The sequence below is a fragment of the Polypterus senegalus genome, chromosome 17 (assembly GCF_016835505.1).
Source record: "Polypterus senegalus isolate Bchr_013 chromosome 17, ASM1683550v1, whole genome shotgun sequence".
Classification (NCBI taxonomy): Eukaryota; Metazoa; Chordata; class Cladistia; order Polypteriformes; family Polypteridae; genus Polypterus; species Polypterus senegalus.
In genome coordinates this window covers 13002032-13025708 of record NC_053170.1, presented here as the reverse complement: position 1 = coordinate 13025708, position 23677 = coordinate 13002032, and the positions used below count along the sequence as shown (strand labels likewise).

The window sequence follows — 23677 nt, the reverse complement described above, 5'->3', positions numbered from 1 at the left end:
GGTTAGGCACATTGGCGATCCTAAATTGTGCTTGGTGTGTGTGCCCTGTGGTGGGCTGGGATTGGCTCCAGCAGACTCCCGTGAGCCTATAGTTAGGATATAATGGATGGATGGATGGATAGCTACAGTACTTTATTAATCCCAGGGGAAAATTCACATACTCCAGCAGACTGACTGAACAAATCTACCCCTTTTTGCCCATCACTCTACATTCAATAGCCCATAATGATCAATTGTGGACGTGTTTTTAGAAATGTTTACAAATTTACTGTATTAAAAATCGAAATCAGTACTTACCATAATAAAAGCAGGATTCAAACCTGTATGGCACATCAGTCCTTTACAGGGCGCCTACACACACACACACACACTCACGTCTGGCCAAAGTTGAGTCACAGATCATGGGAGCAGCGTGTCGCCAGACTGTGGGAAGATAAAACAGGAAGAATTCACTTCAATTCAGCTTCGTTTTGTACAGTGGGAGCAGGCATAGGGCAGGTGTGACAAGTTCAAATCAGCTACAAACACAAACTTTCTGAATTACTAATTACGTTGTCATGCATTGCACGCCAGAGGTTCACCTTCTAGGTTCCCCTAAAGCAAATAGTACCACCCTCAGACCAGAGGGGGGCGCTGTCAATAACAGTCTTGTCTCCTTCTTCCCTCACAGCCTGGAGACATTGTCCCTTGAGGGCACTGAAGTGAAGGAAGCCCCGCCCCTTCCGGTCTGCACCCCATTAAAGAAGAACTCCCTGAAGGTAACGATTCATTTGTGTGTTGACCCTGCTTCTGTGCCTGTCATGTGAAGTTCCAGAGAGAGAGGACTACCTTAGCGATAAAGGAGGCACATAATTTTCATTTATTTTTCTGCTTTTTTAGTTGGCATCCCAAGCATTCAGTTTTGTCCTGCACCCTCATTATGCCCCCCGCTACAACATAATGAGTGCACATAAAGACGCAGATTTGTGCAAACAAAGCCGCTGCAAACCTGCGTGGAGCAACTGCTGAAGACAGATGGATAGTCGAATACAAAATTTGGAAAAAGAAAATTGTTTCACTAAAACCTGCAAAATTTCCCCTCTCCCATTTATTTCATGAATCTGTTTAATTCCATTTCAGCGTCAAATGATAGTGGTGGGCACAAGGCAGGAATCAAATGTGAGAAGGATGCAGTCTGCCAAAGAACAGGGAGCCATCATAACCCTTCCAAATTAATAATAAAAATAATGAAGTACACTCGTATTGTGCTTTTCTAAGCTACTCAAAGTGCTTTACATAGACGGAGAGGAGCAACTTGCTCCTGGATGGTGGCAGCCATTCTTGTGCCAGTTTGCTCACAACACATTATTCTCCATATACCTTCATCCTATTGGAGCTATTTTTTAGGAAATGTACCATTTTTTTTCACTGCTATGCTGATGATACTCAGGTTTATATTCCCGTCTGCAACTCTGCAATAAATCAACTTCACAACTTTCTGAACTAAGACCCTGGATGGCTAATAATTTTCTTGATCTGAATCAAAATAAAACGGAGGTGCTTATAGTGGGTCCATCAGCTTGGACTTCTCGGCTCTTTCTCTGTCTTTTGCAAACCTCAAGTCCGCAGTCTTGGTGTTATCTTTGACAGTAACCTCTCTTTTGAGAAACAAGTTAATTCTGTAGTCAAGAGTCGCTTTTTCCAGCTTCGTCTATTAGGTAAGATTGAGCCTTTTGTTATCTTCTAGGGATCTTCAAAAAGCTACTCATGCTTTTATCTTTTCTCGTCTTGATTACTGCAACTCGCTGTATTCTGGGATTAGCAAATCCCCGATACGCAGGTTACAGCTGCCGCTCGCTTCCTGGTTGGGGCAAGAAAGTCTGATTCTGTTCCTCCAATATTACCTTCTTTACACGGGCTGCCTGTCAGTTTTCGAATTGATTTTAAAATTTTGTTGCTAGTTTTTAAATCTTTACATGGGCTCGCTCCTGCCTATTTATCTGAATTGTGTGCTTTACACCAGCCATCTAGAGTGCTTAGATCTTCTGGTCAGTTGTCTCTTGTTGTCCCTCGTACCGAGTGTCACACTAAGGGGACAGACAGGGCTTGTGCTGCTGCTCCTCGCCCGTGGAACTCTTTTTTTTTTATTATTATTAATTTTATTACAATCCATACATAGCAATCAAGTTTTTACAAAAAAAAGAATTATGTTAAGAACAGATCGATCCCCACCCCTGAGAGAGAGCAAGCCAAACGGTGTAAAATTTGGAACTCTTTACCTCGTCACATAAACGAGTCGACGACAATTCAAAACGAGATTAAAGACTCATTTCTATTGACTTGCATTCTGTCACATTCAGTAATACTGATGGTGTCCTCATTGTGATTGATGTAACATTACTTCTATTTATTTTATTTATGTTCATTTATTTTATTTATTTTTATGTTATTCATGTTAATTGTATGTTTTTCTTTTATTCTATTATTGTAAAGCACTTTGGCCACAGCATTCCTATGTTGTTTTAAACGTGCTATATAAATAAATTTGACATTATTAGGTGGTGAGGGGGACAAAAACATAGACAGGGGATGATTAGGGCACTAGAATGGACAAGGCTGTGGTGGCTGATTTAGTCCAGACATTTTGGCACATCCTGCGCTTTTAGAAAGACCCCTGGGGATATCTTACAGTATAACCAGAGAGAGTCAGGACCTTGGTTCTATAGGGTGATCCAGATCTAATTATGCAATTTTCATTACGCTATAACTTATTAAGTTTATTACATAGAAAATCACCCGAAAAATCCCGGACCATCGAGAAGTGTGTGAACTGACGACATGAAGAATCGTCTTCGCGCCGAACTGGAATCGTCCCCGCATAAATCAAAGTCATCCAGATGATCTGGATCTGCATAATTAGATCTGGATCACCCTATACATCTCATTCAAAGGGCAGTGACAATTTTTACAGCTCACTGTCCCCGTCACGGCATTGGGATCCACACACAGACCACAGGGTAAACGCCCATTGCTGGCCTCTCCAACACTTCTTCCAGTAGAAATACAGACTTTTCTAAGATGATCTGCTATCCACGTACTGGTTGAGTCCAGATATACTTAGCTTCAGGTGGGCTAGCGATTAGCCCTACTGGGTGAGAGTTCACCCTGTGATGGTGTGGCATCCAGTCCAACAAAATGCGAATGTAATCATAATTAATGACATTTATATAGCGCCACCTTCATGATGTGACGGCAGCCATTTTGCGCCAGCAAGCTTACCACACATTAGCTATTAGGTGGTGAAGAAGTGACAGCCAGTTAGAGACTGGGGATGATCAGGGGGCCAGAATGACTGAAGCCATGAAAGCCAGGCCATTGGGATACATCCAAGATGCCCAGGAACTTTAATGACCGCAGAGAGTCAGGAGAGTCAGTTTTACTTCTTATCCGAGGGACAGCGCCATTTTTCCTAGTACAGTGTCCCCATCACTGCATTGGGGTCCACACACAGACCACAGGGTAAGCGCTCTCCACTGGCCTCAGCATCACCCCAAGCTTTCCTAGATGGTCTCCCATCCACGTACTGGCCACGCCTGAACATGCTTAGCATCAGGTGGATGACCTTGTCGAAGCGCAGAAAGTGTGGCTGCTTGTACAGTATGCGCCCAAAAACAATTAAATAAACAGAAAACATTTCCCTGAGCAGGGCTCCCTTATTTCGCTGACACCATGCAGGAGAATCTTCTCCGCAACGCTATGTCGTAAAACAAATGACATTAAGTGCAGAAACCGGCAAGAACCTCCGCATTTCGCAGACCTGCAAGGCTGACGACACGGCGAACACTTTCTAGCTTGTTTTTTGTCTGCCACCTTGTGGCTACAATATGTTACTGCAAGCGTCCACAGTCACATATTTGACACTGGCAGGACAACGGAGATTTTTCTTCCTAAACACGTTTGGATGAATCATACGGATTTTTGATCGAAAACAAAAAAAAATCAAAAATAAAGTCTTTATATTTTTCTATCATATCATATATTATTATATTGCAATCGCTTTTTCTGGGATTTTTCTCTTATACGTATGGAACGGCAAGGTGATGCAGTGGCAGCACTGCTGCCTTGCAACAAGGAGACAGGGGTTTGTGTCCCAGAACCTCCCTGCATGAAGTTTACATGTTCTCCCTGTGTCTGCATTAGTTTCCTCGGGGACCAAAGACATGCAGGTTTAGGTGGATTGGCGATGCCAAATTGGACCCCAATGTGGGTGTGTGTCCTAGCAAACATGCACACAATGGCCTCCTGTGGGAAAACTCAAACAAATACCACACTGGCCCAATGTGGGGGGCTGCTACAAGGGGCCCCTTAACAAAAGTTCTCCTAGTGGCCCAAAAATGGGTTAATGGCTGGCAGTCCAAGTTCAGTAACTCCCCCACTGGCCAAAGTCATCACTGCCCCTTAGTTTCCCCCTTTTTATGGTTGCAGAGTAAGTAACACAGTGAATTTATATTTTTAGTGGGTTTTAGAGTATAAATAACAATTTGTTTTTATATTGCCTAAAATTCATAACTTTTTATACATTTCTTTACAGCAATTCCACTCTACTCAGTAGTTTGTATGGCCATCACGTGCTTATATGTATGCCTGACAACATCCTACTGAGACAACAGATGGTGTTCTGGGGGATCTCCTCCCAGATTTGGACCAGGGCATCACTGTGCTCCTGGACAGTCTGAGGTGCAACTTGGCGGCATCAGATGGGCCGAAAACATAATGTCCCACCCAGAGGTGGTCTATTGGATTGAAGTCTGGCGAGAGAGCGTGGGGGTCAGTCAATGGTATCAATTCCTTCATCCTCCAGGAACTGCCTGCATACTCTCGTCACATGAGGCCGGGCATTGTCACGCACCAGAAGGAACCCAGGACCCATCGCACCAGCATAGGGTCTGACAATGGGTCCAAGGATTTCAGCCCGATAACTAATGGCAGTCAAGATGCATTTGTCTAGCTTGTAGAGGTCTGTGCGTCCCTCCATGGATATGAAGTCTGTTTCTGATTGTTTGGCCAGAGACATTCACACCAATGGCCTGCCTGCCTGCCTGCCTGCTGGAGGTCATTTTGTAGGCTCTGCCAGTGCTCATCCTGTTCCTCCTCGTCCAAAGGAGCAGATACCGGTGGGTCCTGCTGATGGGTTAAGGACCTTCTACGAGGGGCCCTGTCCAGCTCTCCTAGAGTATCTGCATGTTTCCTGGAATCTCCTCCATGCCCTTGAGACTGTGCTGGGAGACACAGCAAACCTTCTGGCAATGCCACGTATTGATGTGCCATCCTGGAGAAGTTAGCCTACCTGTGCCAGCTCTGTAGGGTCCAGGTATCACCTCATGCTACCAGTAGTGACACTGACTGCAGCCAAATGCAAAATGAGTGAAAAAACAGATGAGGAGGGAAAAATGTCAGAGGCCTCCCTCCACCTGTTAAACCATTCATTCCTGTTTTGGGGGTCGTCTCATTGTTGCCCCTCATGTGCACCAAAGCAGCTGAAACTGATGAACAAGCCCCTCTGCTACTCAACTGACCAGATCAATAGCCCAGAAGTGTCACTGACTTGATGCTATACTCGGATTAAAAAGTGGTCCTTTAATTTGTTTGAGCAGTTTATATTATCGGTAATGTTTCTGTGTTTAGGATAGTAACACTGGCAAAAAAAACACCTGGTCTAGTGCCAATAAATGCAAAGGCATTTTGTGTTTTGTAAAAATAAACAGTTTAAAGCCACATTAGTACGGTACTTTCTTATTCCTTTTTTTATTTCTGTATATATAAAATCCAACATCTGTCTGTCTGTCTGCTTTTCACGAGGGAACTACTTAACGGATTTAGATCGGGTTTTATTCTATAATTTTCTTGAACATTCCTGTTGATTTTATGACTCCTCTCATCTCGCTAAGTATCACAGTTCTCTTGCAGGAGCGATTAATTTGCGCTAATCCCAGACAGAGGTTGTGGGACGATAGAAAAGGGAAATGTAATGTCAGGAGTGGGGAACTCATGTGCCAGCCTCAGTTTGAGTCGGTCTGCCTGTCGCCACGTGTTAGAGCACACCTTGCCTCCACTTAGCTAGCGATGCCTGTTTGTTTATTGATTTTTAAAGTTTGTCCTGTTTCACTGCTACTGGGGCAAAGCCACTGGGGATGACTAGTTAATTAATAAATTATAACTCTTCATAATTACACATAAGTTAATTAATAAAAAAGCAACTAAACAAAGTTTCAAGCAAAGGACCAGTAAGAGGTGGTGCAGTGGTAGCTAAGGAGACCGGGGCTCACCTTCCCTGTGTGGAGTTTCTTTTTCTCGGTGTCCATGATGGTTTCCTTCCACAGTCCAAAATCACGCAGGTTAGGTGGACTGGTGGTGTTCAGTTGGCCCTGTGCTGCATGTGTCAGTGTGTTCACCCTGAGATGGGCTGGCACCCTGTCCAGGGGTTGTCACTGCCTGCACCCATTGCTTGCTGGGATCAGCTTCTGGTCTCTGGCAACCCCACCCTTGATATATGGGTTTAGAAAATGGTGGATGGACTAGTAAGGTTTGGACTTTTTTTCAGGTTCATAACCAAATCTGGGCTCTCTGTTTGCCCACACGGAACCATTGGTTAGGAGCCAAAGTTGTGCTGATGGGAAAATCCCCATTAAGCCATTGTTGGCTGCCCACATAATGCCAATGTGTTTGTCCTCACAGGGCCTACATCGGTTGTTTTTTTTTTTTTCTGTTTCAGTCACTGTGCCTGATGTATTATATCTATTACTACAATCATTTATTTATTACCCTGTCCAGGGTTTGTAGGTGGGATAGGCTCCTGCAGACCCCCGTGACCTTGTTCAGGACTAAACAGACTAGAAAGTGACTGACTGGCTAATATATGTGATGTTCACAGAATCTTACTATATGTGTGTCAGGTGGGAGCAGTGAGGAAAGGTCAAATGTTGATCTTCGGCACTGTGGGGCCCATGGGGGTCTTAATCTGGCCTTGTAGCAAAGACCCCAATACAAAGTTGCCTGCCAAAAGGCTCATCATAGCCCTGCGTTTGCTCCTACCCTGTTCAGTGCTTTCATGGACTGGGTGATGGGCAGGGTCGTGGGGTCCAGCGGCTGAGGGCCATCTGCTGGTGAAAAGAGATTCACTGATCTTGACTTTCACTGATGATGCTGAGATGTGCGCAGAGTCCATGGAGGCTCTGATCAGGGAATGAGTGAGGGGTCTGATTGTCCTGATAAAAAACAACATCCAGGCCTTTAGTGACCTCTTGGGCACAGCCATTAGCAGAGTGTTGACCTCATTGAGAGGTTTACTTGCCTCGGCAGTGACATTGATGTCTCTGGTGACTCTTCTTATGAAGTAAGTAGATGGATTGGATGAACATAGGAGGTCTTGAGGTCGCTGGAAAGGGGATTGTGGAGCTCCCAATGCAAAAGGATGGAGGTCCAAGTCTTCAGAGTCCTGGTGCTTTCTGTCCTGCTATGTGGTTGTGAGACATGGACGCTATCCAGTGACCTGACAAGAAGACTGGACCACTTTGGTGTCTCTTCGGAGAGTCCTTGAGTACTGCTGGTTTGCTCACGGAGTCCCGAATGAGGCACATGACCTGTATTTTGAGGGAGTGTCAGTTACGGCACTATAGCCACCTGGTGTGATTACCCGAGGGTGATCCGGCTCATTGTTGAGGACCCGAGTGGCTGGACCAGACTAAGGGAACGCCTACATAACAGCAGGCTGTGGCAGATAGAGGGTCATTTGCGGAGGGTGGGACTGGACCATGTGTCTGCCTGGAGCCTTGCCAACTGGGATCCTGAGCTGTTTCGTTGTGTGGCGGGTGTGGCTATCCAATTTGACCTGGCCTGACCTGTCTCTGAGCTGACTGCATTCAGTATTGAAAGTTGGCGTATTAATCCCAAAGCTGCCTGTTTTGTCTCTCTTTGTGAACCCTGGGGGATTCATCTCACTTGCTAGTGCCCATTTTACAGAATTATGAAACTGTACTGTACCTGGAATGTTGTTCATTATAAAAAACAAGGCACTTTATAAATCACAAGGCTGCCTCTTCAGCCTTCACCCAGTTTGTGACCCCCCCCCCAGGGTGCGTTGTGTCACCTGCCAACACCCTTATTACACAAGTATGAAATCACAATGAGTCAGGGTGAGGGTTCACTTTGAAAGGCACTGTACAAATCACAAGGCTGCCACTGATGACTTTCTTTGTCATGCCCCCTGCCAGCACTCTAATGCTGTTTAGAAAAGATGCTATAAAATCAAAACACTTGCCTGTTCAGTCCCAACAATTCAGACTCAGAATTGCGTTTCATTTGCCAATGCTCAGTGTACAGGAATTTGGGGCTGTTTATAAATGGCTAAATGGCCCAGGTAGGTGCTGTGGGCAAGGGTAGTTTCCATCCTCTCAGAAACAAAGCCAAAATCAAGCTCTCCTTATCTGCCAGACTTGGAGACTGTTATGCATGCCTTTGACACCCCAGAGGTCAGATTATTGCCATTCTCTATAGCTTGGTGTCAGTCGAGTTTCCCTATCTCATCTTCTTCAGCTGGTTCTTAACAAGTTCCCGCAAGAGGGAACACTTTACTCCTATCTTAGCCCTCCTATCTTAGCCTATCTTCATTGTCTGCCCTGTTTAAAAGTACTACCTTTTGTTTTGCAAATGGATGAATGGATGATGCCATTCTCTCCCTTCTCCATCAGAACCCACTCCCTTCTGGACAAAGGATGTAGTGCTGTGAGGATCTTCAACCCCATACAGCCCCTCCAACTGAGGAAAAAGCTGTCCAGGATGGGACACAACTGATGAACTGGATTACAGATGACCTCACTAGTAGACCTCAGTTTGTCAGACTAGGGAACTGCAACTCACAGACTGTAATCAGTAGTCCAGGAGCGCCACAGGGGACTGTTCTTTCTCCTTTCCTCTTCACCCTGTACACATCAGACTTTAGCGACGACTCAGGGACAAGCCACATGCGGAAGTTCTCAGACGACACTGCCATTGTGGGGTGTGTAAGGGGTGGACAGGAAGAGGAGGAGTACAGCGGTCTGGTGAGTGACTTTGTGGGATGGTGTCGGTCAAACCAACGGCTGTTGAACACTTCCAAAACCAAGGAGACAGGTCCGTAGACCACCACTGAGAACTGTCTCAATTGAAGGGGCTGATGTGGAGAGGGTCAAGACCTATAAATACATGGAGTGCAGTTGGATGACAGGCTGGACTGGTCTGAGAACAACAAAGGCTCTGTTTGGGAAGGGAGGCTGGGCTCCTTTAAGATATGTAGGAAGCTCCTGCTGAGGTTCTATCAGGCAGTGGGAGCCAGAACTCTCTTCCATGCTGTGGTGTGCTGGGTGGGAGTAGGAGTTAGTGTAGCTGATTGTATTGACAAGCTGATCAGGCGAGCAGGCTCTGTGGCTGGAATGGAAATGGACTCTGGTAACAGTGACAGAGTGGAGGACACAATACAAGCTGCTATCTATTATGGACAACAAACTTCACCCACTATACACCACCATAATTAAGCAGTGGAGTCTGTTTAGTGGTAGGCTGCTATCACAGAACTGCAATACGTACATATGCATCAGATATGTTGTTCCCAGAACCATTAGACTCTTCAACTCTTTACAACAGGGGTGGTGAGGGGTTTGAGACCTGAATCTGATACCCCTTCTCTGCTCATAAGCTATAATGCATGTATTAGCTATGCGCTACATACTGTACATCTGATCGCTCACTAGCTGGTCATTACTGTACAGTATACCCTTTGTTTTTCTCGTTCGTTATTACCCTATAAGGATAGGCAATGTCACTTTATTTTCCTTTGACATTAAGTCACTTTAGTTTCTGTCATTTTAATATTATGTGCTACTTGTCACTTTGGTAGTAGAATTATTTGCACAATTCCTACTGCACTGGCATTATTGCATGTACCATCTAGTGTAGCATAATTGCATTATTTTTACACTATTTGTTATTTGTGTATTGTGTGCTGAAATGTTTGGATTTGACTTGGTACAATTAATTCTTGGCTAGTTGTTCTTGAATTTCCCTCAGGATCAATAAAGTATCTATCTATCTATCTATGTATTATATAGTGCCTTTCCTATCTATCTATCTATCTATCTATCTATAGTGCTTTTCAGATCTATCTATCTATCTATCTATCTATCTATCTATCTATCTTATAGTGCTTTTCAGATCTATCTATCTATCTATCTATCTATCTATCTATCTTATAGTGCCTTTCACATCTATCTATCTTATAGTGCCTTCCAGATCTATCTATCTATCTATCTATCTATCTATCTATCTATCTATCTATCTATCTTTCAGATCTCCTCATCCAATATTCTTCCTCCAGGGTATTGAGATCATCCTCCTGATTTTTCTGTGTGAGTGTTTAGTCACACACACACATACTGTACATGTGCACTCCATACACACTCACACCATTTTCCACTTGTCTATGGGGATGCGGATGAACAATTTAAACAGATTTTTATTTTAATGGGAATTGTTACATATGGATCAATGCAACGTATAACTGCCTGTGATTAAATTTCGTTTCTTTCTCTCTATTAAATAAAATGACTTTTTCGAATGTTTGTCCCTGTGATTTGTTAATTGTCCTTGAAAAGCTATTCTAACAGGAAACTGTAAACGTTTTAATACAAATGGCATATCAAGATCTCCTTTCTTGTCTAATGTTATCCGCAGAAGATGTACTACATTACCTTTCTTGGATACATCCTTCTTTCTGCAGTAATTCAGCTGATGGAAGACCAGATGATGTTAATGGTTGTAGATATTCTTCATGATATTGTAAGTTGATGTTTTCATCTTCCGCACCATCACCACCAACTTTTTCAGCAGAGTCTATTGATACGCATTTAACCAATTTGCCGTGTTACCGATCAACATTTTTGGTGTTCATTCATTTGATTTCCTTGTTTCTCTGTGCTAGGATTGCCCGTGTTCTCATTGTTTATGTTGATTAGCCTTCGTGGTGAAACTCTTCAATAAGATTTGGACATAATACTGTACGTCTTCTTTAATTGGAGTCTTAAAGTGAGGAAAACGTTAAAATATATAAGAGCTGAGAGCGCAGGAAGTGTGTCTGACAAAAGCATTTACATGAATGAGAGCTGAGGTCTTGTTTGAAAATGTTTGAGAGGAGGGCACGACTTAAAAAAATCTCTCTTCCAAAAAGTTTTGTTGTGTCAAAGTATTTTTTTTATATAACATATATATTTAAAATGAAACATCCTTAATTGGAATGTGCTTTTTTTTTTGTTTATGCCTAAATGATACTGAGGTAACCTTTTAATTTTATTTTAACTATGATTTTGTATTGAATTACACTATACTATTAATATTATTACTTTTGAAAAAACCCTTCTCATACAAAAAAATGTAAAGTAATGTGGACTAAAGTCAATTCTGGGGCCCCTTCGAGATTAGGGGCCCTGAAACTTAAGCTTCATTAGTTTTCAGGGTAGATCCACCCCTGGTTGTAACTGCTGGTTGTGATTACCATTTTAAGGACCAGCATATTGGTAGCTCAGCAAGACAGGTCTTGGTGGAATTGATGAGCAGGATATTAGTAGCGCAACAAGACAGAAGTCACCATGTGATCCTGAGCAATCAGCTCAGCTGCATGTGGTCAAGTAATGTTTAGTATGAAACATATGATGCTTAGTATGCTATATGAAATTTCAACATTTTGGTTTAGTTATAACCACCACAGGTGTGCTGTTTGCCCCAGCACTTCTAAATAATGGTTGACTGTTAATCTAATATAAAAAGCGAACATGCAATAATACAATAATAATGCAATAATAACATGCCTACACACTTTTTTATTTCCTGCTTTCTATATCCTGAAATAAAATCGACTACACAGGATTACACTTATTTTTGCATTTTCGTTCTCCTTTTTTAAGGATTGTGCATTGCCCAAATCAATCCCGATATCAGCGAACATAAGGCAGGACCCAACTCGGGTCGGGGTGTCAGTCTACGAAAGAGACACAGTCATACGGGCAGCTCATGCTCACACCCATAATCAGTCATCCAGTGAGCGATGTCGCCAATATGCCACCCGCGCGCCCCTCTGGGACGCGACGGGAGCAGCCGGCCAGGCTAATGAGCTTTATACAGTACGCCTTTCCGCTAATGAATGACGTAATGCAAGTTTCTTTCGGCCGAGTCTCTACGAGGGGGAGGGGAAGAAGGCGTGACCTTTAGGAGAGTTGCGCAGGCGCATTGCGCAAGTGGCGCGCGGCAGTGGCGGCTGCTGGAGGTGAGAGCCAGAGACATGGCGGGGGAGGGGAGAGCAAAGCGAATGGCACCAGCAAACCTGAACGACGGGAACTGAAAAGAAAGCGAGCAGCAAACAACAACAAAAGCAGCAGCAGTAGCACGCATCGTCCTGACTTAGTCAGCGGGGCACTCGTGCACCCCCCCCGCACAACACGGGAAGGGGGGGAGGATGGTCAAGACGCCAGCAGGCATCAAAACGACGTGCTGGCTCGCTCTTGTTCTTTGCTGTATATCTAAAATGGAGGAGCACGAAGGAAACAAGTGAGTTTGCGATCGAGCGAGCGTCTTAATGACAGTTGGAATGACAAAGGGGCTTTACTTTTCAACACTTGCAATATTTTATGAACATTAACAGAAAAGAGAGAGTAAACGGGGGTCTCAGAATGCAGTCCTCAGCTGCACGAGGAGGTGGGCAGTAAGGAGTTTGTTTTTGTAATTTTTTCGGCGCACCCCTCCACCTTTCTAGTGGCTTTGCTAGAGATCGTTGGGTATTTGGCGCGACTCTTTTGCATTTGTTTGTACGTGGGATTATTGGTTAGATCTACCATTTGCATGAGGTTTTCTAAAATGGAGGATCGGCGCTGATTCGTGTGCTGGGTTTTAAACGAGACTGTGTAATCAAAAAATACATATAGAGTGAGCTTAGTAAGCTGTCCCGTCAATAGGCAGAGGGGGCGCTGGGAGTCTGTGCAGATGTTAAAGTTGTTTTTATTTCGCTTGTGCCTGCTCTTACATTTCTGTCGTATTGCCTTTATTTATTTATAATAATCCACCCCCTCCCTTCCTTTGTAATTGGTCTTCCCCGGCCCCTTCCTATACGTATCTTTGTTTCTTGGGGGTTCACTATCAGTGTCGTACAGACAGCGCTACAAGAAATAGAGAACGACCGGTCGTTGAGCGCATCATTGATCCTTTATGCTTTGTCTCTCTGGGTGCAGAATTTTATTTCTCTTAGGAACGTGTTAAGGATGTTCAGGAAAGATCGATAATAAAGTCAACGATTAAAAAAAAAAAGTCAGTTAACAATGCAGTCGATATGTGTATAAAGTCGATTTTTTTATAAGGATTAAAAGTCCGTTAGCCGTTTCGTTGTTCCCATCAATCGCCTGCACTGATCAGCTTTGATTTCAATACTTAAAGCTTGTTCTTCAAGAAATCCATGTGAGATCATTTAAAACAAACGGAATTGTGCAAATCGACTGTATGTTTCACGCCTGCTCTGTCTGCATTAAAACCTAAAAGATGTTTGTCAATTAAAGATCGGACGGTTTCGGGCAGCCACTTCGTATTTGGGTTTTTTTTTTTTTAGACCTTCGGTGTGTTTAGTTTATTTTTATTGGCCACAAGTGGACATTTGCTTTGATTCAGTCAGCAACAAGAATACATTGCCACATACACGAGGCATGTAGTAAACACAAATTAGTAATATATTTATATACAGAAAAACAGAATTGTAGAATAGTAACATAAAGGAAGTTTAATTTGGCGCATTTAAACGTTTTATTACCATTGTTATAAAACTATTTTTTATTTCTATTTCCTTTAAAGTCTCGCCTTCCAGATGTGTGTATAACATCAGTTAGCTTAATCAGGGAGACGAGCAAATGATCACAGGTGTACGCTTGTAAATTGTTACTTAAACTTTCAGAATATCAGTTACAAATTTTTTTTAAAAAGTTCTACGGTTGATAAGCCCTGGATACCAAACGTATTGTGGCCGTGTGCTGTGTTTGTGGAGTATGCACAATCGCCTAATGTCTGGGTGAGTGAGTATCTTTCCGTCACTATACCAGGGACATGCAGATTGGGAGACCTCACTAAGCTGATCTTGTATACTCGTGTGAAAAAGTAAGAACACCCTCCCCATGAAATGTTTTCTATCTTTTTAAAATGGAATTTTGGATATTTAAAGATTGTATCATCATTTAATCAGTATCTGTAAGTAAGGGTGATGTAATGGGGGATGAGCTAGACAAATTGAGTTTGCAGCATTCAATGAAAAATTAACGGATAGGCTATTTACATCTATGGAAAAGTAAGTACCCCCTTGGCTGTAATAACTGGTATTGCCCCCAAAAGTGGGCGTTTCTTATAACTGTATAGCGCACATTGGCTTTGACTGCCAGAAAATTTTTCCCACCCCTCCATGCAGACTTCTTTTGGTGGTGTGATGCTTGAGGGGGTGTCCAGGCCTTAATGCAGTAAAGCAACCAAAACCGGAACATTTCCACCACCATGCCTTTTAGGTATTAGGTTCTTTGGTTTTTCCTGAATGTGTCTTCTGGTACTGTGTCAATGTAACTCTTACCTTTGCTTTGTCTGGCCATAGCACATTGTTCCAGTAGTCCTTGTCTTTGCCAAGGTGTTCATGGGCAAACTTAAGTCATGCCCTGATGTTCTTTCAGTTTTCTCCTGACACACCTCCAATGTCAATCTTATTTCTGCAGCTTTTTTCTAATGGTAGACTTGTGCACTTTGACACTGACAGTGGCAAGAGCTACCTGCGCTTCAACAACAATGAACAAATCAAACTAAATGTTTGAGGTTCAAATAAGACAGAATATTATTAGAGAGAACCTCGTCTATTTCTGATCATTTACAACCGATTCTAATTTAAGGTAGTGAGAAATGTGCATGTACTTTTCCATTTGCATTATTGATTATTAAAATTATACAGGTCAGGTGAGGGGGCATGCACTTGTAAAGCATGTTGCTGCACCCACCAAACAATGAAACTACTCAGGATCCTGTTTGGCAACCCCCCAGGCAGACACTCGGTCCAGTCCCACCGTCTGGAAATGACCCTCTATCTGCTGCAGCTGGGTGTTATGTGGCGTCCCCTTGGCCTGGTCTAGCCACTCGGGTCCTCAATAATGAGCCAGATCACCCTTGGGGAATCATACCACATGGCTGTAGGGGCGTAACTGACGATCCCTCACAATGCAGGTAATGTGCCTCATTCTGGACTCTGTGAGCAACACAAATTCAAACCAGCGGTACCCAAGGATTCTCCAAAGCACTTCAGTCTTTGTTTCGGGTCTCTGGATAGCGTCCATGTCTCACAACCATATAGCAAGACAAGAAGCATTGGGACTCGAAAGACTTGGAGCTTTGTCCTTTTGTGTAGATATAGGAGTGCCACACACCCCTTTCCAGCAACCTCATGTCCCCCCCTTGCTCTCCCCTATCCGTATACTGACTTTATAAGAAGAGACACCAGAGACATGAGTGTCACTGCTGAGGTAAGTAAACCTCTCGATTAGGTCGACACTCTCTCCGCAAACAGACACACTGCTGATGGATGTGCCTAAGATGCCTACTAAGGCCTGGATGTTGTTTTTTACCCTCATACCCCTCACTCAGTCTCCAGCATCATCAGCAAAGTCAAGATCAGTGAATCTCTCTTCACCAACAGATGCCCCTCAGCCACTAGACCCCAAAACCTTGCCCAACACCCTAGTCCATCCAATCATTGAACAGACGATACAATACAATAGACTACAAAATGTAAATGTAGCCTGTTGTTTATTATATCATCTTTCCCTAAAGATACTGTTAAGATGAAAATCAAATCGTAATATGCCAATAAATGAAAAACAATTTCATGATGTGTACTTGCCTTTTTAACTTGACTGTTTTAAGTGAGGGCAGTGCAAATGTGTGCCATTATGCACAAATGGTCCTGTTGTGTTAGTTGACAGAACTTGCTGTTTTAGAGGAGCAAGTTAGCGATTGGCGAGCACAGCATTTCTACAGTCCAGAAAGCTTGCCTTTATTTTTCTGTTGTTTATTCATCAGTTTTACAATGTCTTGTATTTTATTCTGAAGATTCAGCTTAATTGTGAAAATATTGCTTTTTTTCCCAGGGCCTTAATATGTCTTCAGAGAAACCAGGTGCATTGGAAGAGTAACATGTAAATGACAATTTTTGAACAAAATATTGAGATGGAGCTAACTGCAGCCTGCAACACTTGTGGCGTAGGTCAGGTAGTGCCCGCAACGCCCTTTGAGTCAGACAGCCCTTATCGTAGCCACAGTGTGATGGGGCCCTAATCTTAATAATAATAATTCTTTGCATTTATATAGTGCTTTTTTCACTACTTAAAGCGCTCAGCAATTGCAGGTTAAGGACCTTTCTCAAGGGGCCCAACAGAGCAGTCTCCCTTTTGGCATTTGCAGGATTCAAACTGGCAACCTTCCGATTGCCAGTGCAGATCCCTTGCCTCACAGCCACCACTCCGCCTACATCTTCACTATAGTGCAATGCAATGGCCGTTTTGTGAGTGACATTGAGGGCTCCTCATGATGTTGGGGCGTTACATGACTGAACTCCTAGGTACTGCAGTTACACTCTGTTGAAAATATTGGAATAAATTTTTATTCCATTGGAATTAAATTGCAGCGTATTTCTTGCTGCCTCATTGCATCAGTGTCTTGGGTTAGAATTCATTCCCCAGTCACTCTCTGTGTGGCATTTGCTTGTTTTCCCAATGCTTGTGTGAATTTTCTGCAGATACAAAGATGTGCTTTTCAATTTAATGTGCAATTCCAAACTGAGCTGAGTGTTCATGGAGTGGCCCTGCAATGACCTGGCACCCTATGCAAGGTTCATATTTGTCTCCATTGTGCCACCGTGACGGTCAATTGGCTTCGTCAGGTTTGACAATGTTCACACTTTTCATTTTAATTATTTTAACAGATTAAATTGTAATTGGCAAAAAGTACATGTACAATGTTATTTATTTTAGGAAACCATGAAAGTCATTATTGAAACTGATTTTGTTTTTTTCCCCCCTCACCTACTTCTTTTCTAGGCTATCCAAACAATCTGTCATCTTGTGAGGACAAGGCCATAACCCCTGACAGTCTGTTCATCTGATGTGGCAGGGGTTTTCGCTTTTATTTCAATTTGTTTGAACCATGAATATGCGGTCAACTGTTTTCAAACCAGCAACCCTAAAGCTGGAGAGAGATTTGAATCCTGAAAAGGTGGATCTGGAAAAGTCTCAAAGTTCCGCTTCTGGCACCCACAGCAAGGGACCTGACCTCGGACGGGCAGAGGTTCACGACGGAAATCATTTGCCCACCGTGCTGATAAATATCAACAACAAGAACCGAAAACTGAAAGAGAACCTCCATATTCATCATGCCGTCAGCAAGGGTGCTCGCACACCAGGGCCTGCTGGTCAGAACAAAACGCAGGGTGCCTGTCTGGGACAGGAAGAGAACTGGATGAGTTTAGAGGCCCTCACTGCTCCAAATAAGCCAGTAGGGACTGATAGCAACCTTATTAAAAACAAGCCCTTATTTATGTCCGGGCAGACTGATAGCATGAGCAAGACTGCATCTCCGGTGAACACTAATCGGAACACTCGGGAGCTGGCCTCTGAGAGCACAGACAGAAATGCAGGTGCAGTTGGGGGACCCCTTAGCGTTGTTGCTTTGGAGGTGAACTTGGAAGGGAAGTGGCAGAATTTGAAGAAAAACACCAGCCACAGCCCTACACAAGCAAATTGCCTAAGACAGATCTTGCTTCTGCAACTGGATTTGATTGAGCAACAGCAGCAACAGCTGCAGGCAAAAGACAAAGAGATTGAAGAGTTAAAAAACGAAAAAGAAACGGTACGAAAAACCTTCACTTAAGGTTGGAAGTATACCCTATAACTGTATAAAGTCAGCATTCTGAGTACATTGAAACAGGGAAATGTGACTGCACATACATTGAAGTTTTATATGGAGCAGAATAATTAAAACTTCACTTTGCTTTGGTGTAACTTTTATTTTTCTGGGTAAGGTGTAGCAGTTTTGTTAATTTTCTATTAGGGTTTTCGGTTCAGCTTTTATCCCTCTCTATCTCATTTTTATATATTTTTTTCCCTTTACTCCTCTAGAGTTTGCCATATCTTTGATGAAGCAGCCACACTCCCATAGCATGCATCTTTCAAAGTTCCACATGTGTGTGTAAAATATCACCATATTTTGTTGAAAATTGAATGACTTGTGTTTTCACCTTGTTCAGTGTAAATATGTATCAGGCGTTTCATTTAAATGTTAAGTGTTTTTTTTTTTTTTACAGATTGTTTTAAACACTAGAAATGTACAATTTTAAAGTTTTTTTCTTTATTATTAGTCCTCCATTTCTGTGCACTTTATTTTTACAGACTTGACACAGTCTACGTAAGTGTCAGCCTTGAGTTCCTTGTATCCTTTACCTTCAAGATACTTGTGCACTTTAAAATTAATAAGTATACACTGGTATGTCTATCTCTGGACTGGACTTTTACTAAAACACTTAATAGAATATATTTTCAGTTTCTAAATGTTTTAAGTTCAGTGTAGGCTTTCAAAAGTCGTGATATTGAAAATTGTATATTTTTAAATGAAGCGAATTGGTGTTTTTAGTTTGTCTGATTGCTATGTTGTTCACATTTATGCTTAGACTTTTTAGTACACAATTTTCACACTTCACTTTTTCCTAATGTCTAACAGAGTTCTTCCTTTGAGGTTACATATACTAGTAATTGAAGCAATGACCCATCTGGATGCTTCCTTTGGAATGCGGATTATGGGAGACACATAGAACTTTAACACCACATTTCCCAGTATGTTTGTTAATACAGCCAATTTTAAAAAAAGTGCTTGAAAATTGCAATTTTAAAAGTCACATTTAATGCATGCAGTTCACATTGTAACTCTTTCTGTATGATGATTACAGCATCAATAAGCACAGGTGTTTTTGTGAACTTTCATGAGTTACTGTTTTTCAGGTGAAATTTTATAAATCACCTTGTCTTCATTTATTAGCTCCTGGCACGGATTGAACGCATGGAGCGGCGAGTGCAGCTGGTCAAAAAGGACACGACAAAAGAGAAGCAGAAGAACGTCCTCGCAGAGTGTGAAGAGCATGAGGCATTTCCCGAACCAGAGAACAGTGAGAGGGAGGATGTTGCCGATGAGGAGACAGACTGTCGTCCACTTGACTCTCTGAGGGCCTTGCATTTTTCTCGTGTAGAAAAGGGTCACAAAAGGTATGAGGAGGCTGGTTGGTAAAGCCTTCATTTATCTTTGTAAGTTCATAATTACTATTTGACCGTAATGTGAATAAAAGTGTGTTTAAGTGCCTGTTATAGTTATTCATGTTATTACAGAAAATACTCTTTCTGGAGCCCCAAGACCCAGATGAAAAAATTGTCGGGAGAATTCTCAAAAGCACGGCGAAAGACACCCAAGCTCTCTCTCAACAACAATGATATGGAAGCTGGTCATTCGCTTACCCAACGGGAACTTCGCAGCAAGGAAGCCATAGAAAAAGTGGGTGACTTGCAGGGAGACAATTCTCCAAGCAAGGGATTTTTTTTAAGCCTCCAGCCTAAGGCAGAACCTTTGTCATCTTCTTTTGAGATGGAGGACCTGCCTTACATGTCCACCAAAGAGATGTACCTCTGCCGCTGGCACCAGCCTCCTCCGTTTCCACTTCATGAGACTTCTCCCAAGAAAGAGGAGACCGTGGCTAGTAAGTATGATTTCAGAAACTGCTGCCTCAAACCTCCAGGAAATTGTATTTAGGTCCCTGTGATGGAAAGTGCCAGTTATTGTTTTGATATACGATTTGTTTCTAATCCCCCCGTTTTTTTTCCTCTAAGTTCCTTCATGGAGAGAACATTTTATGGAACCTCTGGAAGAAGCCACAGATGTTGTAGAGGTCAGTGTACAGGTGACACTGCTGTTTGTCATAACAGCATCTGATTCTGAGTAACATACTTGCATGGCTGTATTATTTTAATAATCTTTTTCTCTAAAGAACTTAGATGATGGTGTGTTCTTGAAGCGGCATGCCAAACTGGAGCTAGATGAGAAGAGGAGAAAAAGGTGCGTATTTTATTTAAATCCAGAAAAAAAACTGAAATGCATGTGTTTTTTTAACACTGGCACTGTAGTTACTGTAACTTCTACCACTGCCACCTCCTTACGGTTTGTGTTTTAATCCCTAGAATGTGTATCCCTAGCTACGGTATTTTTATTCGAATCTTAGCTTGAGTGTAGTTTTGTTTTAGCTTTAGATTGTTGGGCACATTCATCATGTGTACAATATGTCTATACACACTAATGTGTTAATAATTTTGTTTTTAATCCCGAGGTTTAACTAAAAAGCCACCATTATCCAGGGAGCATTTTTTCTAGTTTTTATTTACAACCAAAATGTATATGCATCAGGCACTAACACAGTGGATTTGTGCTTCTACCCTATGGATAGAGCTTTGTGAGTTAAACTCCTTTGGCAATTCAGTGTTTGTTTTGTAGTTTACACTTTCTACCCATATCTGTGTGGATTTTTTCTTCAGGTATTCCAGCTTTCCTCCCACTTCTTTCAAAGACCTGTGTTTTAAGATAGTTGGCAATTAGATATGATATTGATATTCAATTATGTGAATTTCCCCTTGGGAATTAATAAAGTATCTATAGCTATCTAATCCTGCCAACTATACTAAAATATCTATCGATCGTAGCCCCCATGTAATTCTGGGCCCATCATTTAAGTCACATCCAGGTGCCAGTATAGGCTTGGAATTTATCTTGTAACCCTAAAGATTTGAGAATGTCAAGTGTGTGTAGAAACCCATAAATATTTGATGACCACAAATGTAATTTAATATGGAATTCATGGTTCTAGTAAACATTTTTGTATCTGCATTTTGAGAGCTTGTTGCCTAGAATTTGAGTGAAATCATCAAAGGCTTACTGTCTAGCCATCTTTACTTCAACCTTTGTGGAAATAATCTTGTACCCCAAAAACTAGAGTGCCAGATTTTAGTTTTGTATCTTCATTTGTTTCTGAAATGTGAAGGATTTAAAAAAGGGGGTGTGCCACTAATTTTTCTGTGGAAATTAAAAATGACAGGGTTACGTAAGTGGTAACTTTTAAACTCTTAATGCCAGGTGGATGAAATTTTCAGGGGTTTCCTTTCAGTACTAGATGTCTATAACTTCTAAAATAGTTGATCCACGGTTGCATATTTACAAATCCATGGCTTACTGATAGTATAAAAATGTATTTTGTGCTTTAGAGCAACTTTAGCCCTCTATATATCTACAGTAAACCACATCAGTTCTTTCAGGTTTTGATAGTTATTACTTATGTTATTTTTCTTTAGCATCTAAATCTGAATGTAATGAAGCTTTGATTTTTCTGAGGTATTAAAAATGTAAAAAAAAAAAATGCATATTGGTCTTGTATGACAACTTCTGCCACAAAAAGGATTATAAAATAGAAAGAGCTTGTTTTAATAATAAATGGACAAAATAGTCAGTACCTAGAACCAAACTATATTTATTAATTTATCTTTATAAATTAAGGGTCCACAGCCTGTTGTTAAAGCCTTAACATCTCATAAACTAATACGTTTATGAACCTGACATTTTGAATTCTAGTTATTGGGAACAATGACAATTGGTTGGTGTGAAGCTAATTGAAGATTTTCGGTCAGGAACATTTTCTAAACTCTGATTTGGCACACTGCGGTGGGTTGGCGCCCTGCCCGGGATTGGTTCCTGCCTTGCGCCCTGTGTTGGCTGGGATTGGCTCCAGCAGACCCCCGTGACCCTGTGTTCGGTTTCAACGGGTTGGAAAATGGATGGATGATTTGGCACAAGTTGTTATTTAAAGGGTGAATGTAAAAAATGTCTCCGGCCTGCAAGTTTTAATCATAAAAGTTTTATGATACAGATAGGAAAATGTTATCTTTTTTATTTATTTATTTTTTTGTCCTGCCGAGTATTTAGATAGTGTTTTTAGTGACGATTCAGAACATTCTCAAACTGTCATATAGATGTATGTTTCCTTTATATGGACAGCCTTGGTGCTATAATTGGTGAAGTTTAAATGACCTGTCATTTTAGGTGGGATATCCAGAGAATTAGAGAGCAGAGAATGTTCCAGCGACTCCAGCAGCGCATGTACAAAAAGAAAGGCATTCAGGAGTCTGAACCTGGGTTGTCATCCTTCTACCCAGATGCAGAAGATGGTAAGAAAATGTATACCTGTATATATTTTTTAATTAATGTAAACATAGGAACCAGTTGGCTTAAATATTAAATATTGTTACATTAAAATAAAGTTCAGTTATTGTAAATATGCACAATTCTGCTGTTTGTTGGAATGTCATTGTTTTTTCACTTTTATTTCACCTTTATAATTATTTTAAACAAGGTATAGAAGTTTGGGTTGGGGTTTAAACTCATTTTGCCTTTTTTTTATTTTATTTTGTGTCTGCTTATTTATTTCAAAGTAATTGGTTGTTATCTGTATGTTAATGTTGGTTTCATTTGTAGAATGTTAGAATGTTTTGTTCTGGTTTTAAAAAAAAAAATAGGTTTAGAATATTGTACTTTGTTAGGCCTATTGGGTTCTTTTTACATTTTCTAATGTGTTGAATTTTAGCGCAATGATGTCTAGTGGCTTAGACCATTTGTCTTATCTGCTTTATGTATGTTTTTAGTTTTTTTTTTTTTTGAATAGCAAAACATTACATCAGCATATTACTCAAGTCCAACAATAACATAACTGATACAACAATTAACTTGGTCTTGTCTGCTTATTATAAATCGGCACAATATGTGTGGTTTTATATTCTATTGTTTTATTGATCTTTTTGTTCTCCTTTTCCTTCAGTGGAGAGTCTCATGATCACTCCAACCCTGCCAGTTGTTGCATTTGGTCGCCCACTGCCAAAACTTGTTCAGCAGTAAGTTAACCTTTCACTAGCCTGACCATTTTCAACTCAAGAACAAATGTGGGGGGGGTCATGTTTAACCTTATTATATAAAACGTTGTAATAGAGTCTTGTCTGAGCATTCTGCATGTTAATAATTCCTGTCCAGTCCTGGCCATGTTAAAGCTTATTTTCTGTGTCTGTTACTTAATGTTTTCTTTTCTTGTATATCAGAAATTTTGAGCTTCCTTGGCTGGATGAAAGAAGTCGATGCAGAATTGAAATGCAGAAGAAGCAAACGCCACATCGGACCTGTCGGAAATAAACACTTTTCTCTGGGCCTCCCAAATTCATGCTTTTGAGTTTGTACAGACCAGGAAGGCGGAAGAAAAATACACTTTCTCCCTTTCAGAAAACATTTAAGAGAAATTTTAATGATAAAGAACTTGATCTGTGTTGGGATGACTGCAGTATTTAAAAGAATGTTCTCTTATGCATTAACTTTAATTCTACCCACCCATAAGATGTGTCCAGACATGGAGAAAAAAAGTGTATCTCTTTTTGTATTTTCCTGTCTTCATATCACCCTCTGTAGAAGGTCATTCAGGTATTAGTGTGTT

The 23677-nt window shown here is 41.5% G+C and overlaps 1 protein-coding gene across 2 annotated transcripts; it reads left to right on the top strand.

The window, feature by feature from the left end:
* The first annotated feature begins 12284 nt into the window (after window positions 1-12284).
* On the top strand, window positions 12285-23410 carry msl1a (MSL complex subunit 1a). 2 transcript variants are annotated; one of them, XM_039740893.1, is made up of 10 exons: window positions 12285-12609; window positions 17163-17970; window positions 19153-19376; window positions 19497-19659; window positions 19750-19861; window positions 19992-20050; window positions 20150-20217; window positions 22246-22370; window positions 23018-23090; window positions 23292-23410. In XM_039740893.1, the coding sequence occupies exons 2-10, from the start codon at window positions 17269-17271 to the stop codon at window positions 23380-23382; spliced, it is 1617 nt and encodes a 538-aa protein (XP_039596827.1). In that variant the 5' UTR covers window positions 12285-12609; window positions 17163-17268; the 3' UTR covers window positions 23383-23410. The 2 variants fall into 2 exon arrangements, with proteins under 2 accessions (XP_039596827.1, XP_039596826.1); XM_039740892.1 differs by having other exon boundaries at window positions 19497-19861.
* The last annotated feature ends 267 nt before the right edge of the window (window positions 23411-23677 follow it).

Excerpts from the sequence above, each read along its gene's own strand:
- msl1a (XM_039740892.1), top strand. The coding sequence starts at position 17,269 with ATGAATATGCGGTCAACTGTTTTCAAACCAGCAACCCTAAAGCTGGAG. Across the intron at positions 19,862-19,991 it reads GAAAGAGGAGACCGTGGCTA|TTCCTTCATGGAGAGAACAT; the intron begins GTAAGTATGATT and ends TTTTCCTCTAAG. Across the intron at positions 22,371-23,017 it reads CTACCCAGATGCAGAAGATG|TGGAGAGTCTCATGATCACT; the intron begins GTAAGAAAATGT and ends CTTTTCCTTCAG.